At 35.2% G+C, this 14,795-nt stretch overlaps 2 protein-coding genes across 3 annotated transcripts in view; one reads left to right on the plus strand and one right to left on the minus strand.

Moving 5' to 3' along the window:
- The window catches only part of LOC121424551 (dynein intermediate chain 4, axonemal-like), a 33,275-nt gene extending 31,397 nt beyond the window's left edge, over positions 1-1,878 (plus strand). For both annotated transcript variants that reach the window (XM_041620276.1, XM_041620275.1), the window contains exon 23: positions 968-1,878. In XM_041620276.1, coding sequence (XP_041476210.1) covers positions 968-1,024 — 57 coding nt within the window. In that variant the 3' untranslated portion in view covers positions 1,025-1,878. The remainder of the gene's footprint in view (positions 1-967) is intronic.
- A 3,336-nt stretch (positions 1,879-5,214) lies between these two features.
- On the minus strand, positions 5,215-13,800 carry LOC121423996 (NADH dehydrogenase [ubiquinone] 1 beta subcomplex subunit 6-like). Its single transcript, XM_041619557.1, has 4 exons — positions 13,503-13,800; positions 7,640-7,741; positions 6,514-6,570; positions 5,215-6,029 (listed from the first exon to the last, which is right to left on the minus strand). Exons 1-4 carry the CDS (start codon positions 13,761-13,763, stop codon positions 6,003-6,005), a joined length of 447 nt encoding a protein of 148 aa, XP_041475491.1. The 5' UTR covers positions 13,764-13,800; the 3' UTR covers positions 5,215-6,002.
- Positions 13,801-14,795: the final 995 nt, after the last annotated feature.

Consider the following 14,795-nt stretch of genomic DNA (forward strand, 5'->3'; position numbering starts at 1 on the left):
TGTACATTTCATGTGCAGCTTCAAAATGCAGCATTTCTCATCAGAATCCCTGAATCGTGTGCAAAGTGAATGGGTGCACAGACATGAGGTACCATTTTTTTTTTCAATCTGAAAATGACTGCCCGAGGTTTTTTCTAAGAAAATCTTATATTTCTTCCAAATTTTAATGAGATATTTGGTACACTTACTCATAATAATATAAGAAACATTATTATCTGGAAGATTTTGTGAAATGAAAAGCAATTCATGTTAAATCTGAACTCAAATTGTTAGGTGCACAGACTTGGGGACCACCATCATACATCTTACATAGAGTTTCAAGCGATCTAACCAACCTTGACCCGTTGCCATTGAAGCCAGTGTACCATTGACTTGCTTCTTTAGATAAAGAAGTAGGCCAAATTTTTTTTTTTTTTTAGTTCAATTGACTTCAATTTATAGATGGCCCCGTTGAAATGATTCAGGACTACCAAATTTGGAATGTAGATGTTTTTCATCATGCCCCTCTGGGATGTAGTATAAAAAGTGATTTTTTTTTTTTTCAAATAAAACTGTGATATCAGTATTAGCTTGAACAAGGCCCATGCCCATCTCCATCCTAGATGAATAATAGTGATATGCTAAAAATATCCAGAAAATAAATTATTAGAAAAATTGGGAAAATTTTATGTATTGATGCAAAATTTATATGTAATGGCTGACCTTACTACCTGGAAAGCTGATAGCATACAGTCATGAACATCAATTTAATTTGCATTAAATCAACTTTCTGCTCATTTGCTATTAAATAAGTACTCTTCACTATAAAATTACCTGCATGTTTTGGACTGTTTGAAAAGGCATCCAAAAGTTTAGTTTCCCATATTTTCATCCAGGTTCACCTACGTATATCTTCTTACTTTGTAACTCAATTTCATGAAATCTTGATTTTTCCCCTCTTTCAAACTTGTTTCCCTCTTATTTCCAGTCTGAAAAGCTGAAGCAGCTTCTGCAGCAGACCATTGCAGGTCAGTTAAGAACCTGATTGCACCCATGTCAACATCTCTCGTCATCAATCCGTCCAGTCCTTCATGGAGCCGTCAGCCAGTCACCAGAAACATCATAATCATTATTAGGTTTCCTCAACAGGGTTTACACTATTGATTTGATTACCATGTACATTTCATATCATTGGCTTTGCCAGGACCTGTTGCGTTAAAGTTGCTATTCTGGTAACTTTGCCATCCAATGGTATCTACCATGAAATCCTTGATTCTGATTGGCTGTTGAGTATTTTAAACATGGTAGTTACCACTGGATGGCAAAGTTTAAATCAACTTACTTCAGAAATTTACTCATGCATAAGGATAAAACTTATCTAGTAGGATTTCCTCAAAGCCATATCCAAAGTGTAGAAAACTGAATTTTCTTAGAAATTTGTTAAAGTTCTTCCTTCACATTGATGAAAGTTTCACTCATGGCTTGTAAGCATACAGAATTTTGAGTGGGTTTTTTCGTATTCCCCAATATTTTTTTTGTGCAGAATTGTTAGACTTGGAATGAATAACAAGCTGAGCAGGATTTTTGCTGAAAGCCATTGGCTAAACATGACTAGGGTTTTGTTGAGATATCCAAGTAAACCTGAGCTTTTAGAAATCCAATTTTTGTATGTTTTTTGTAGTTCCCATAGTTTTCTAGTAATGAAGAAACAGTACACTGATCAATCTGAGGTATCCATTGAGCAGTTAATTGTCGCGATGTATGGCAACTTGAATCTATAGTCCTTTCTATGGTGTAGGATGGGCTGAAGTTACCCCCTATACAATGCATAGTGGGTATGTGCCGCAGAGGGGACCCCCATTTTTACACTCAAATTTCCGTTCCAAGGCATAGCATTTTTGCCTTGTTGAGAAAAAGAACACAGAAAGCCGCTCCAAGGCATAGCATTTTCTTCTTATCGAGAAAAAGGAAAAGAAATCCGCTCCAAAGCTTCGCATATTTTTCGTTACGCCGCTCTGATCGCGTTGAATGAGCTGCAATTTTGGTGAAAAGCGGCCGCAAAGCTCCCCGGCGGAGGCCGCGCTAGATGCATCATGCACGCATGACCGTTCCGTAGGGAGGCATACGCGCTCACACGCTGGCGATCCGTTCCAAGGACCTCCGTTTTTACAAACATTTGTCGTTCCGAAGCCCGTTCCGAGGACCCTCCTTTTTACAATAAGCCCGCTCCAAGGCCCCCGTTTTTTGTCTCGCCCGCGGCACACCCCCACCACTTTTTTGGTCGAGTGCCCCCCCCCCAAGTTACCTCAGATTTAGAATGAACACAACTTGTCAAGAGTTCATCAACTATTGTATTTTCTATAGCCATGCCAGAAAATTTTGTCCTAGTCATATCTAGATCCAAGCCCTTGAAATATTAAACTTCTGAAAATAAATAACAATCTCATGATGCCTTTGCATTTTAGTGCTTTTTGCACATTCTGTTATGGTAACTCTACTGCGGTTAGTTTTCGATTTGATTGACAAAATGGTATTAAATTGGCAAACTGAAAGATTGAAAATTAAGAAATCTTGACACTTAAGCAATATTCCATTGTATATTTGTAATATATTTGGTTCTTTATTTTTAAATAGCCATCATTCCATGCTAGATATGTGTACTATATGAAGCTGAAATTCACAAAGATGGTTTAGATATAAACCATGGTTTATGCTTCTTAGTGTGTGAAGTGCCCTTTACATAGCTTGTATATACAGATGAAACCAGAAGTTTAAATTTTGCCACACATCATAAAATTTATTGTATCTTATGAAATATTTGTGCTATTATGACAAGTTTGATATCAAATTATTGAGTATGTCATGTCCCTTCATCACATTGCTTTGTCATCAGGAGCTTAAAAATATTTAGATGTCATTTTCCCCAAAAAAATCATATTTTAGACATATCGAAAATAAAAACTTGACAAAAACATTTATTTTTGCTAGTTACTTCTCAACACAAACATTTCGGATTATACTTTTTTGTTCAGTAGTGACATATAATGATAGAAAATGTTTTGACATTTATATATTTATATGAAACGATGTTTGAAAATATAACAAACAATTGAAAACTAGGCCTACACGTACATTTGGCACAAATATCAACTTTTTTTTCTGCAAAGAAAACTCCACCTGAAATATGCTTTAATCCCAACAGCTCCCCGATCATGAGAAAAGGCTTAATATGTTCTTTCATTTGATACCAAATTCGTCATGGTAGTATTTATATTTCTGAAGTTTTAGTAAATTTTACGATGTTTGGCAAGTGAACAAATTTCACTGAATTCCATGGGTGTACCGGTATATAAACTTTTGGCCTCAACTGTACATGGTGAAAGGTCCAATAATGAGTGATGTTTTTTTTTTTTTTTGTAAAGGTCACTAAGTTCATGATGATTTGTATGGTTATAGTAAATGTTTATACATAATTGATCAATGAACTTTTAATGTAGAAACCATGGACTTAACTGTAGCATCTTGCATGAATCTAACAGATGTGTATCCATTGTTAGGCCTAATTGGATCTCTTTGTACATGCTGAATTAAGAGAGCTAGAAACCATGATCAAGATTCTAAAAAATCTTTGTGGACTAAATATATATATATATATATTATATATATATTTTTTGTTTTCAATTTACTAATGTGAAATATTAATTTAGAAGTGTACATATGCTCACTGTTCATTTACATTTTACCAGATGTATTTATTGTAATAAAAAGCAAATATTCAGACAATTATTTCATTGTGTGAATTTGTGCAGTGTTAAAATACAGTCCTATTTTCAAATTCAAATCCACCCAAAAGGCCGAGATGAATACCTCTATTTAGATTTGCTACTTCATACAAACCACTCCCCTCTAAGATTATCATAATTCCATAGAATATGTACGTCTGAACCCCTATCAGGCGTCATCCTTAAATTGTATTTTTTTTGTAGTAATGCTTTTAAATTATTATAGCTTGAACCGTTCATGAAGTGAGGTAGGAATGGAGAAAACATTGGTTTGGATGTACCAAAAGATGGCATTGCCAATACTAGTACGTAATATAATAAAGTCATTTGCATCCAATAACACACTTCTCTCCTCGACCCTCTCTCTCTCTTCATATTTTTTCAACCTGTCCAATTTTCAATTCCATTTTAAAATCTATTTTCTTTTACACTTCACAAATCTTTCTCTTTCAAACACAAAATCCAGTGTCCCTTTTCATAAAGACTTGTAATCACAAGTACAGTTTCTTTAACAAATCTATTATCAGCCAAACAGATTGAAGGATTTTAGTAAGTTAACTGTCATTACAAAAATATTTTTTGCAACAAGTTTTATTAAACGGGCCGCCAGATGTTGGCCCTTCAATGTTCTGTTTCTTCCATATTCTGTGCTCCATCCACTGATCCTGAATGTTTTTCCTCCGCACCGCACTCATCAAAATTTATCCCTCATTTGGGCATTGCGCGATCAGTGGGTACATGTGTGGAAGAAAAGAAGAGCCAGCATCTGGTATATCAAACAATTTCAGCATTTCTTTGCTCTGCTCTTTCATTCTTTAACCCCCCCCCCCCCCTTTTTTTGAACAATCTCAATATCTGTGAGGTGTTTCATAAAGCTGTTCCTTAGTAAATTTAGGAGTGACTTTAAGAACGACTGGTGAACCATTCTTGTGCACTAAACCTTCGCCAATGAACATTTTGGTGTATACCATTTACAAGAAAGGATCACCAGTCATTCTTAGTCGCTCCTAAATTAGGAACAGCTCTATGAAAGAGCCCTCTAGTTTGCTCTCTCTCCCTCTGTCCTAACCAACTATCACAAAGAATTTTCACTTTCTTTCCAATTGTTTTCATCTTCTTACAATCTCTAACCTCTTTCTCTCACAACTTAACTTTTGTCAAAGGGTAATTTCACAACACAAAGTGGTCATAATCCAATTTCATGAATATCGAACCTACACATGAAAATCGACTAGGTGATGTATTGCCCCCTTGTCTCTCACGAATTTACCTTATCCCTCTTCCAAGTGCATATCTTCTCTCCAGTCATATCCTATCTCTCCCCCTCTCTCTTTCTCTCCCTCCCCAAGTCTCCTCACACTCCTCTGTTCCCATGTCATTTCACATCATCACTTATTCACTAAGATAAGGAAAACAAAGTAATACTGACTGTGATAGTATTTCAATAAATTCATATTTGATATCACACATACTGTATGCACACTTGGCTGTGTCACTATAAATTCAATTGCTCTATGAATGTGGCATTTCAAAATCTTGATGTCGCCAGTCACACAGACAAAAAAACCCAATCCACACCGATCAACATTTAATATGTTATCTTCGATGACATGCCACTGCTTGATTTGGATTCGGTTTCGCTGGTGTGACTGCCACAGTACAGTTACCATCATGCTGAATACTGAATCTTCAATGTAAGCATTTATCAATGGAAAAGTTTGAATGAAGCCAACAAAGAGGCTATCAATAAGATTGTCTCCAGGCTCCCTCCACTCTATACTGCCCCCCTGCAAATGATTAAGGGGTAAATTCTCATCGTTTATCCTTCAAAATTGGCATAATCTATTAAATCCTTGATCAATGGTATATTTCTAACTTAAATTTTACCTTTCTTTCAGGTTTTCTTTATAAAATTTGAGTCTAAAGGTGGGTACAATCGTACATAAACAATTCTCTGCTTAACATCGACCTACTCCCCCCAAAAAGATTCCTGCCTGAAAATATTCTTCATCGAATACAGTTCAAAGTGTTGGATTTATATCTGGTCACATTTATAAAGATTCTAACATGGGTACAGGTGTATCGGTCTTCATCAGAGAGCAAAGACACATCCATACTATGAAATAATTTCATTATGTACAAAGAGCTGATTTCATCAACATCATCTGCTTCCCGTTGGATGCACAAAGTTGTCACACAAACATCTGACCCTGATGATGCCCAGCATGACATTTGGTTCTATCAATGATGTCCACCTCCCTCTGAGTGCTTTAAGATAAGAAGCAAACACACAAATCAAATTGTTAGATGTACCATTAACTAAATTCCACAGAAACTTTTACAGACAAGAATAGGGTACCGAGTCATAAATCACTTTCAAGCTTAATAATCACTCAAGATGACTGTCTTCTGCATTCCATTAATCATTATGTTTAATGAATAATACATTTGTGGATATTCGTTTTCATTGCTTACATTAAGACTATTGAATTGTTGTTTCATATTACATTTGTACAGCTCGTATGCTCACATCTCTGATGTGAATGCAGAAATAAAATCAATCAATGTAGCATGGCCTTGGATGCTACATTGATTGACATTAATACCCCTTTCATTGGTCTTGGTTACTTTCATGCCCTTTTTTAATTCAAATGTAGAAATAGAATCGCTATTACAATTCACATTAATGCATCATTCCCATTTATAATATGACAATACATGATACAAATACAGTATCAGCAGTATTTCTTACCAAAGGGTTTTCAGGGAATTCAGCTCGCTTTGCTGTGACAATATATCCAGGTTTTGCCTGTAAAAAACAAGAATTTCAGTAATCACCAAATTGATAAAATATACACATCAATTATCTTCATGTTTGATAAATCCATAACAAATAATACCTGTCATCATATATATCGCATAAATGCAATGATCATGCAATTAAACAATGCTTTGATCAATCATAAGTCTTCAATGTTTAATTTACATTACCTCTCTCCAGGGATCTCATATGAACCGTCAGTTAACAAAATACTAATACTAGAAAGTTTTTTCTCAGTCTTGTTCATTTATAATGCACAATTTAAATCAAAGCTAAATCATCCTTGTTTTCCTTCAGCAAAGTAATGGTTTTGACCAGCCTCCTTTTGATATACATGTATAAAAATTTTGCAATCATGCAATAAGTTACCATGAGGTATTGGCATCTCATTGCCGATTACATACATGCACATAGTATAAAGCAGCTTAATAAATACAAATGAGAACGCCAAAGTTGAATTTGCGACCACACAAATCTAAACAATTTTAAAAGATAGAAATATTTGACTTGGAAGAGGAAACCATAAAAAAATTGTATTTCTTGTACTATTTTTATTCTTGCATTGTACATGCTGTCTTGTTTTTCCAATTTCTAAAACTGCTGAAATAATAATAATCCATGTTTTGCATATTCTAGATTGAAAATTGCATAGACATGTTATTCAATTTAGAAAAGGTTAAGCTTAGTCTGCTGTGGACACCCTTGACTCAATGAATTTTGTATTGAAGGCCTAAAATTGAAACAGGCGGTGCTATGTGAAGGCCAACTTGTTGATCAAAGTTTCAATCAAGGTCCGTGCCTGCAGACTTAGTCAACCAGGATGCAGGTTTAACAGTTGGAAAAAAAGCATTGTGCTAGCTTTAAAACTGCATCAATATACCAATCCTCCAAGATATGAAATGCAATGCTGATAGTTCATTTTACTATAAACTCATCTTGATAGGAACTAAACTAACATTGTTCATGTATTGCTGAGGACTATGCTATGAACAATATACATGTATACAAATTGCATATTCTTCAAAGGGCATCCAAATAAAGTTTCTCCAGTACTCACTGCTAAATGGTATTTGACTACATAATGGGTGACCCAGACAGGAAGAACAAACCACTTGAAGTAGAATCCACCCTTCCACAGGACGGAACGTAACCTATGACCCTGTAGGAAAAAAAGAAAATATTTAGGAAAACTAAGTTCTATTACTAAGTAATAAAAGCCTGAAACACAAGCTAAAATATATATTTTCGTACAGGTAACTTTGTACAAGTCAAATCGTATTAGTATTAGAACAACTTACAGTCTACACAGGGGTGTGAGTTTTCACCAATAAAAAATATCTGAATAAAAACTGAAGAGTATTGAAAAAGTCTGAAATAGAAAGAGCTCCCATACTTTTTGTACAGAGGGAAGCCAAATATAAGCTGAAATTCAGCTGAAAATCAAAACAATAAAATCTGAAATCAGACAAAAATCTGAACTCTCACACCTAGACGTCAACCACCCTGTCTGTGTTAAATCTACACGTATACAGCATACAACACTCCGAAAAGTCTTTAAAATATATCATTTTTTAAGTGATTTTGGTGATTATCATTTTCATTCACAAGAGCACTAATAAGCTGTAATATATTTTCAAGAGACCCTCCCTCTATTGATGGAAAGTAAAAAAATGTAGCTCAAAAATTCCTATTTTAATTTTTAAAAAACTTATTAATTCAAAGAATTTCAATTTAGTTTTAGGTCAGGCATATATTATGAATAACTGTTAGTACAAACTGACTGTGCCAAAAATCAAGAATTTATCTTATACATCAAGATAAAAAATTCCAAAAATTGGTTAATACCGAGGACAAGTTTAAAGCATGACCTTGTACAATGCGAGGAGGCGGACACTAAGTTAAGAAGCAAAAAACATCACCTTTTGCTCATGGTTTTCTAAACGTGTAATTATCATATACATGAAGTACAAATGTGCCTTGTTTATCCTTTCAAACTACGGAGAAAAAAAATTACACAGGGGCTATGCTCATATTTTCATAAGAGCCATGGAAATTAAAAAGAGGATCCATGGAAATCCCCATTCATTCCAATGTTAAAGCTTATCCAAACTTGCAGATTTAGGCAGTACTTAAGTTGTGAAAAGTAGTCCCTGAAAATGTAGATATACTTTTAAAATAATTTTGTTTCAATCAATTTTTCGAATATCGCTTTTCTCAATATCGCAATCAGGAACGGCTGAATTTTGGCTTTGATTTTGACCTCATCATTCGAATTCTCAGTCTCAGACATCGTTTTGCTTATTTAGACTAGACTTTGATGAGAACTAAAGTAAGCGTCCAAAATCATGCAAACATGGCGGTAAACAAACACGTGAGCTGCCACCTGGCCTCCCTCCCACAGCACAGGCAGATCTTTTGGTGGCTATTTCAAGTCCATATAAAAACTAGAGCAAAGCCGAGCATGGAAAGTGGAGCAATGTCTGATTCTTTGAATTATGATATGAATGGGAATTCAACAAGGCAACATGAAGTAGAGATCGAGCCGAAATTCTACGGCTGTTTCCAATCGCGATATTTGGGATAGCGATAGGCATTAGACTTGAATTGTGATTGACAGACTTGCAAACTACAGAGCCTGCCAGGCCTACCACTTTACAGTGCCAGGTGACATTGACATGAAAGAGAAAAATTTCTCTGTGGATTATTTCGTTTCCTTAAGCTGGAAATACTATTTCATCCCCACTGAATAAAAAAATGCCGTTTTGAAGAACTATTTATAGATAAAAATTATCATATATCAAATAATGAAATTTGAAACTTGATTTTAAATAATTATTATAATTATTTTTCATAATCATGGATTAGATTTTATTATTTGTTAAATAATAATTCTTAACTATAAATAGTTCTTCAAAATGGCATTTTGTAACATCGTTAATCCAAGGTATGTCATACATAAGCGGTTGAAGAGTCAAGCCTAATCAATAATTACAGCATTATCATGATCCAAGTCCCCAGTGACTCGGATCCCATATAATTTTTCACAACGTTAAACATGTTCTACCTGTCTCAACTAACCTTGCAGTTGCAATACATGAATGTCACGGGTCTCTTTTCACTTTATTGGCGTCGATCGGGTCTACTAAATAAATGAGAATTCCATCGATCTACTGCTTTTCAATCTTGCCTTATTTCATTAACTAGTACTTTTCATATAAATAAATCAGGGGCGGTATTCTGAATATTGTCTTTTATCCATATTTTATCTTTTCTCAGAGATATGACAAAATCGGTATTCTGGTGGATGTCATAACTTTTGTCATAAAAATTGTCACAAATTTTGTCTCTTCTCTTTAGCGCGCACCAAAAATATGCGGCTTGAAATGCGTGTAATCCTTTTATACAAGCAAAAGATATGACAAAACATATGACAGGGGGGGTAGCAGTCATAAAATGCTACATTTAGTTAACTTAGGCCCTACATATTAATTCCACCTTTCTTCTCTAAAATCCTTCACAGCTCTGTCTCTCTTTGTAATTAAGTGCATCGATATTCGCGTAGTTGCGCGATGCCAACAAAAGTATTGGGAATACCCCCTACCCTACCTGTCACGGGGTCTTCCTATTGGCTAGAATGGCTCCCATTGGGAACTAACGATGATTTTGATTGGTTTGCTTCCGAAAAGATGGGCATTATTATTATTGCATAAATTTATTTTACAGGCTTTAAAGAAAATTACAATGTTTCAACTTACCCCGTGTTCCAACTAACCCGGTCTCCCCTATTACGTTTTTACTAAATAAATCAAAAGGCACTCCCTCTTTAGTCTCCATTGCTTTATTTCGTCAATTCCTATTTTACTAAATAAATCAGAATCGCATCTACTTCTTTTTTAGTCTCTAGTGCTTTATTTCGTAAACTACTAGGCCAACTTTGTCTCTTTCATGTTTATCTGACAATCCAAAGTTTGCTAAATACTTTTTAACTAAACAAACTTCAAAATTGCATTTAGCCCATTTCTCTTCAGTCTCAAAATGGCAATTAACCCGTTGATATTCATCTACCCCTCATTTCCCTCCTCTTTAAAACCAATCTGCCACTTTTAGACAGTTTCCTGGAGATGATAAATGAATATTTTCGATAATGAAAATCACATTAAAAACACTATTTAACTGCCTAGTCACACCTCATGATCCGAGTCCCCTCCCTGCGTTAAAAATGTCAAATTTCCCAAAGGGGACTTGGATATTCAAGGAGTACTATTACTAGTGATCCAAATCCCATCTCCTAAAAATACGAAAACGGCAATAAACCCGTTGATATTCATCTACAAAATGTACCCCTCATTTCCCTCCTCTTTAAAACCACTCTGCCACTTTACAGTTTCCTAGAAATGATAAATGAATATTTTCGATAATGAAAAACACATTAAAAGCACTATTTAACTGTCTAATTACTCCTCGTGATCCGAGTCCCCTTCCGTGGGAAATTGGTAGTCTCAACTCTCAAGTCTCAACACGGGACAGGGACTCAGATCATGACATGAGGAGTAGACAGTAAAATAGTGTAGCGATCGCAACGGGTTCGCGTTTAACACATTTCCTATTCTGCCAACACACAAAATGGGCAAAATTCATTGAGCCAGTGTATCAACATTTCAAATCCTTTTTTCATAAAATGTTACAATCTTTTTCTATTATATCTAAACTTCTTATTTCTAGTCAATTTACTCACATTTGCATCGCCAAAATGTTGTTTTTAAGGCCGTTTTCGAGAGCACCACCTGTCCGTCGTCACACAATGGAAGTCGCCATTTTGGAAAATATGACTCCAGAACCGGGTTAATCTTGCAAGTTACTTTTACTTGTTGACACCCTCTAGGGGCATCAAATAACCATGTGTTATGTATCATTAAAATCGGCAGACTTTCTTCTACAAGTTAGTGACAATTTCAGTTCAATATCGGCAATGTTTTTCGTTACAAAAAGGAGTTTTTTGGACACTTTCGGTAAATCATGTTTCTATTTTCTTACTTCAAAGCCGTATAAACAGAAAATTTCCCAGGGAACAGTCAAATATCAGATATGAATTAATTCTTTGAAGTGTATTTGTATCAGAAAATCTAATTTTGATATATAAGAATGTGTCGCATAGCTGCGCAAGAGGCGAATGCAAGCCCATGTTGTGCCGCCTAGAGTGTGATTTTGGTGCCATGGCTGACCGAAAGGAGTGAGTGGGCGTGGTGGTTGTGGGTGTGGTACTTGATGCATGTATGTTATTGTTAAACCCATTGAAATTAGTTGTAGGTGATAAGTTGTGCATTTGATTTCTGCATGAATTATGTGTATTGATGATAAATTAATGATAATTTCAACTTAATATTTCAAGAAAAAAAACAGGCGGGAATTAAAGCACGTTTAATTCCAGTCTCATTTTTTTTTCATGGTGTACAGGCGCAGACCATGCATTGACTGCTGCCTGGTACTGGTATCAAATGAATAGATACATGACTATATCTATATTCTGTTGTTTTGTGTCATCATATCAATAAGCTGTCTCATCAATTCACATGATGTACACAATAATGGGTCCCTGTTTTATTATGTTTACTAGGAGGGAGATTATTTTGTAAATGTGATTTTAAATGTAGTAGAAATTCAGATAATGTCAGAGACTTGCTTTTTAACTTTATATATTCCAATATATTTAATGTTAATATATTCTATAATTCTAAGCAGTGGAGTACATTTCTAGCTACTGTTGCAGCTCCAGCTGTCTGATCCCGCATTCTCAGATCTGCAAACAAAAAGAGACATCATGGTAATTATACAGAATACAGAGTGAACATGGACAAACAGAAAGAAAAAATTTACTGCAAAACTTAATTTTCTACTTTTGAATGATATAAATCTTACAGATACCGGGAAGTATAGTGGGACATTCATTTTTATTTTCTGATTAAAGTCTGTTGAGGAATGAGACCCCCAAGAGTTGATTAATTTTTTTTAACAACGCAAAGCGTTCCATGCATTTCTCTTGTCTTATTCTAATTTGTTATCTTTCTTCTTGTATACTATATTTTCACAAATAGAAGCTGTTTGAATAAGAAAAATATGAAGGTAACACAGCCATGCTCTACAAGATCACCTCTTGTGTTGCATTTTAGTCAAATTAACTTAGTAACCTACATGAAAAAAAGTATGGAAGTTTCTTAGATCTACAAGTACCTGTAGATCTGCCACCTAATGGGTACTTGTCTTGGGTGGCAGAAAAGTTCTGCGTATAGCGTCCCTTTAAGAGGCCATATCTTCAGTTATGGTGCTCCAATTGTAATTTGGTCTTCACCATTGAATTTGTCTTGAAAAAACCTTTCAAGTGATGTATAATTTGTCTGTATTTAAAAAATAAAAAAAAATCATGTAATATAGCTAAATACTGTTTTACTTTTAGTGTGATTGTGTTTCATTTAGTGTTTTTTGATAATTGTTTCATCAACTTGGAAGAATATACAGCCACAGGGGAGAAAAGAGAGACTATTCATGTCGTTTGAAAAAGTGTCCGAGTCCGTCGTTATTGTGTCAAATGGGAAAACGTGTGGTGGAAGGAACTCAAGCCAAGGAAGTCCCCGTTCTGCGAGAAGCTTCGCACCGTTTCGCATCGCGAACAATATCAAAACTCAAAAGACTAGATTTCTTTTGAAAATCTTCCAAGGCCAACTGTGGATTCCATTTGATTAAAACTAAAAGATTGCTGATATTTGAGGTGTGTCTCAAGTTTGTCTCCAGTGACTTGGATGACGATAAGGCCATAATTACTGGTGGGGAAATTTGCTCAAAGTCCCCCGGTGCGAAACTGCATTTGCGCCACGCCAGCGCGCCCGCTACACCACCAGCACAGCCACAGCAACGGGGGTACTCACGGTCAACTTGTCGATGGGGTTTAGCAACTGTCGAAACGGTTCTCGAAGTCGCTCAAGGAAAGGATTCTGCGGCCTCCATTCGGGCCTTGGTTCGCTTGGATGAAGCTCTTGATCCCTCAGCCAATTCCTCCTACGTTGCCTTTCTTCTCCAACCCATTTTTCTAGAACATAGTCCCCTTTAGCCCACTCTGGAAGAGCAGGTTTAGAGCCAGCCGGAGGCCGTTTATCGGGTCGAGAGAGCGATCTGATGGGATTCGCCATCTTGCACGATAACCTAGGACATGCGCGCGCATGCGCGTTTGCCTATAATTAATTTGTGAAGAGCTCAGTTGCAAAAGGGGTAAGGTTCATTTTTCATCAAATTAGTTTTTTTTTCTTAATGTATAGATTTTTAGTAGCTCTATAAGATGATATCAAAGAAAAGTTGAAATTCCAATTAAAAAGTTAACAAAAATGGCAAAGTAAAATCACTTATTTTTTCAAAAGGGGTTATATGTCCTCAAAGATTTTTTTGGAAAAGAATATTTTAAAAAATATGAAGACATGCTGATTTCTCTTTTTTTCTCTAGATTTCTTACCCAATTTTATTTTCACATGGTAGGGTATCATCAAAATTAGTTTCGCACAAGAATATTGCAATATGGGAGAATTAAAAATTTCTTGGAGTGGACCTAATCCCTTTTGCAACCAAACTCTTCCGAAGAGCTCATAATTTGTGAAAGGGATTATGTCAATTTTGATAAATTTTATTGTTTTCTGTCTCAAAAGTTTACCTATAGATTTTTAGTCACTCTGATAATTCCAAACAACATCTGAAATTCACATTAAAACGTAAATAAAAGTGGCAAAGAAAAATCACTCTTTTTCATTCAAAATGGATTGGATTCATATTTCAGTTTGCTTGCAAAAAGGGTTAGGTCCACAATGATAATTTAATAAAAAAATATCTATAGAAAAAATTGAAGACAGGTAGATTTCTTTTATGGCCATTTTTATGTTTACATGATAGGGTAGTACATCATGACAAATTAGTTTCTCATAAGAATGACAATAAGTGAGAATAAAAAAAACACGTTTTTTCTCGAAATGGTCCAAAGTGGGCTAACCCCTTTTGCAACCAAACTCTTCACATCAAGCAAAGATTTTCATTATGAAGAGTTTACATGCAAAATGGACTCAATCTACTTTTGCTCATTCTTCACAAATCAGCTTTTATATGTAACCCAAATCTATTTTTCATTCAGGAAATTATTTTACTACATGTTTAAGAGCCATAAAAAAAACGTTCGGATT

Source organism: Lytechinus variegatus, chromosome 11 (assembly GCF_018143015.1).
Source record: "Lytechinus variegatus isolate NC3 chromosome 11, Lvar_3.0, whole genome shotgun sequence".
In the NCBI taxonomy this organism is placed as follows: Eukaryota; Metazoa; Echinodermata; class Echinoidea; order Temnopleuroida; family Toxopneustidae; genus Lytechinus; species Lytechinus variegatus.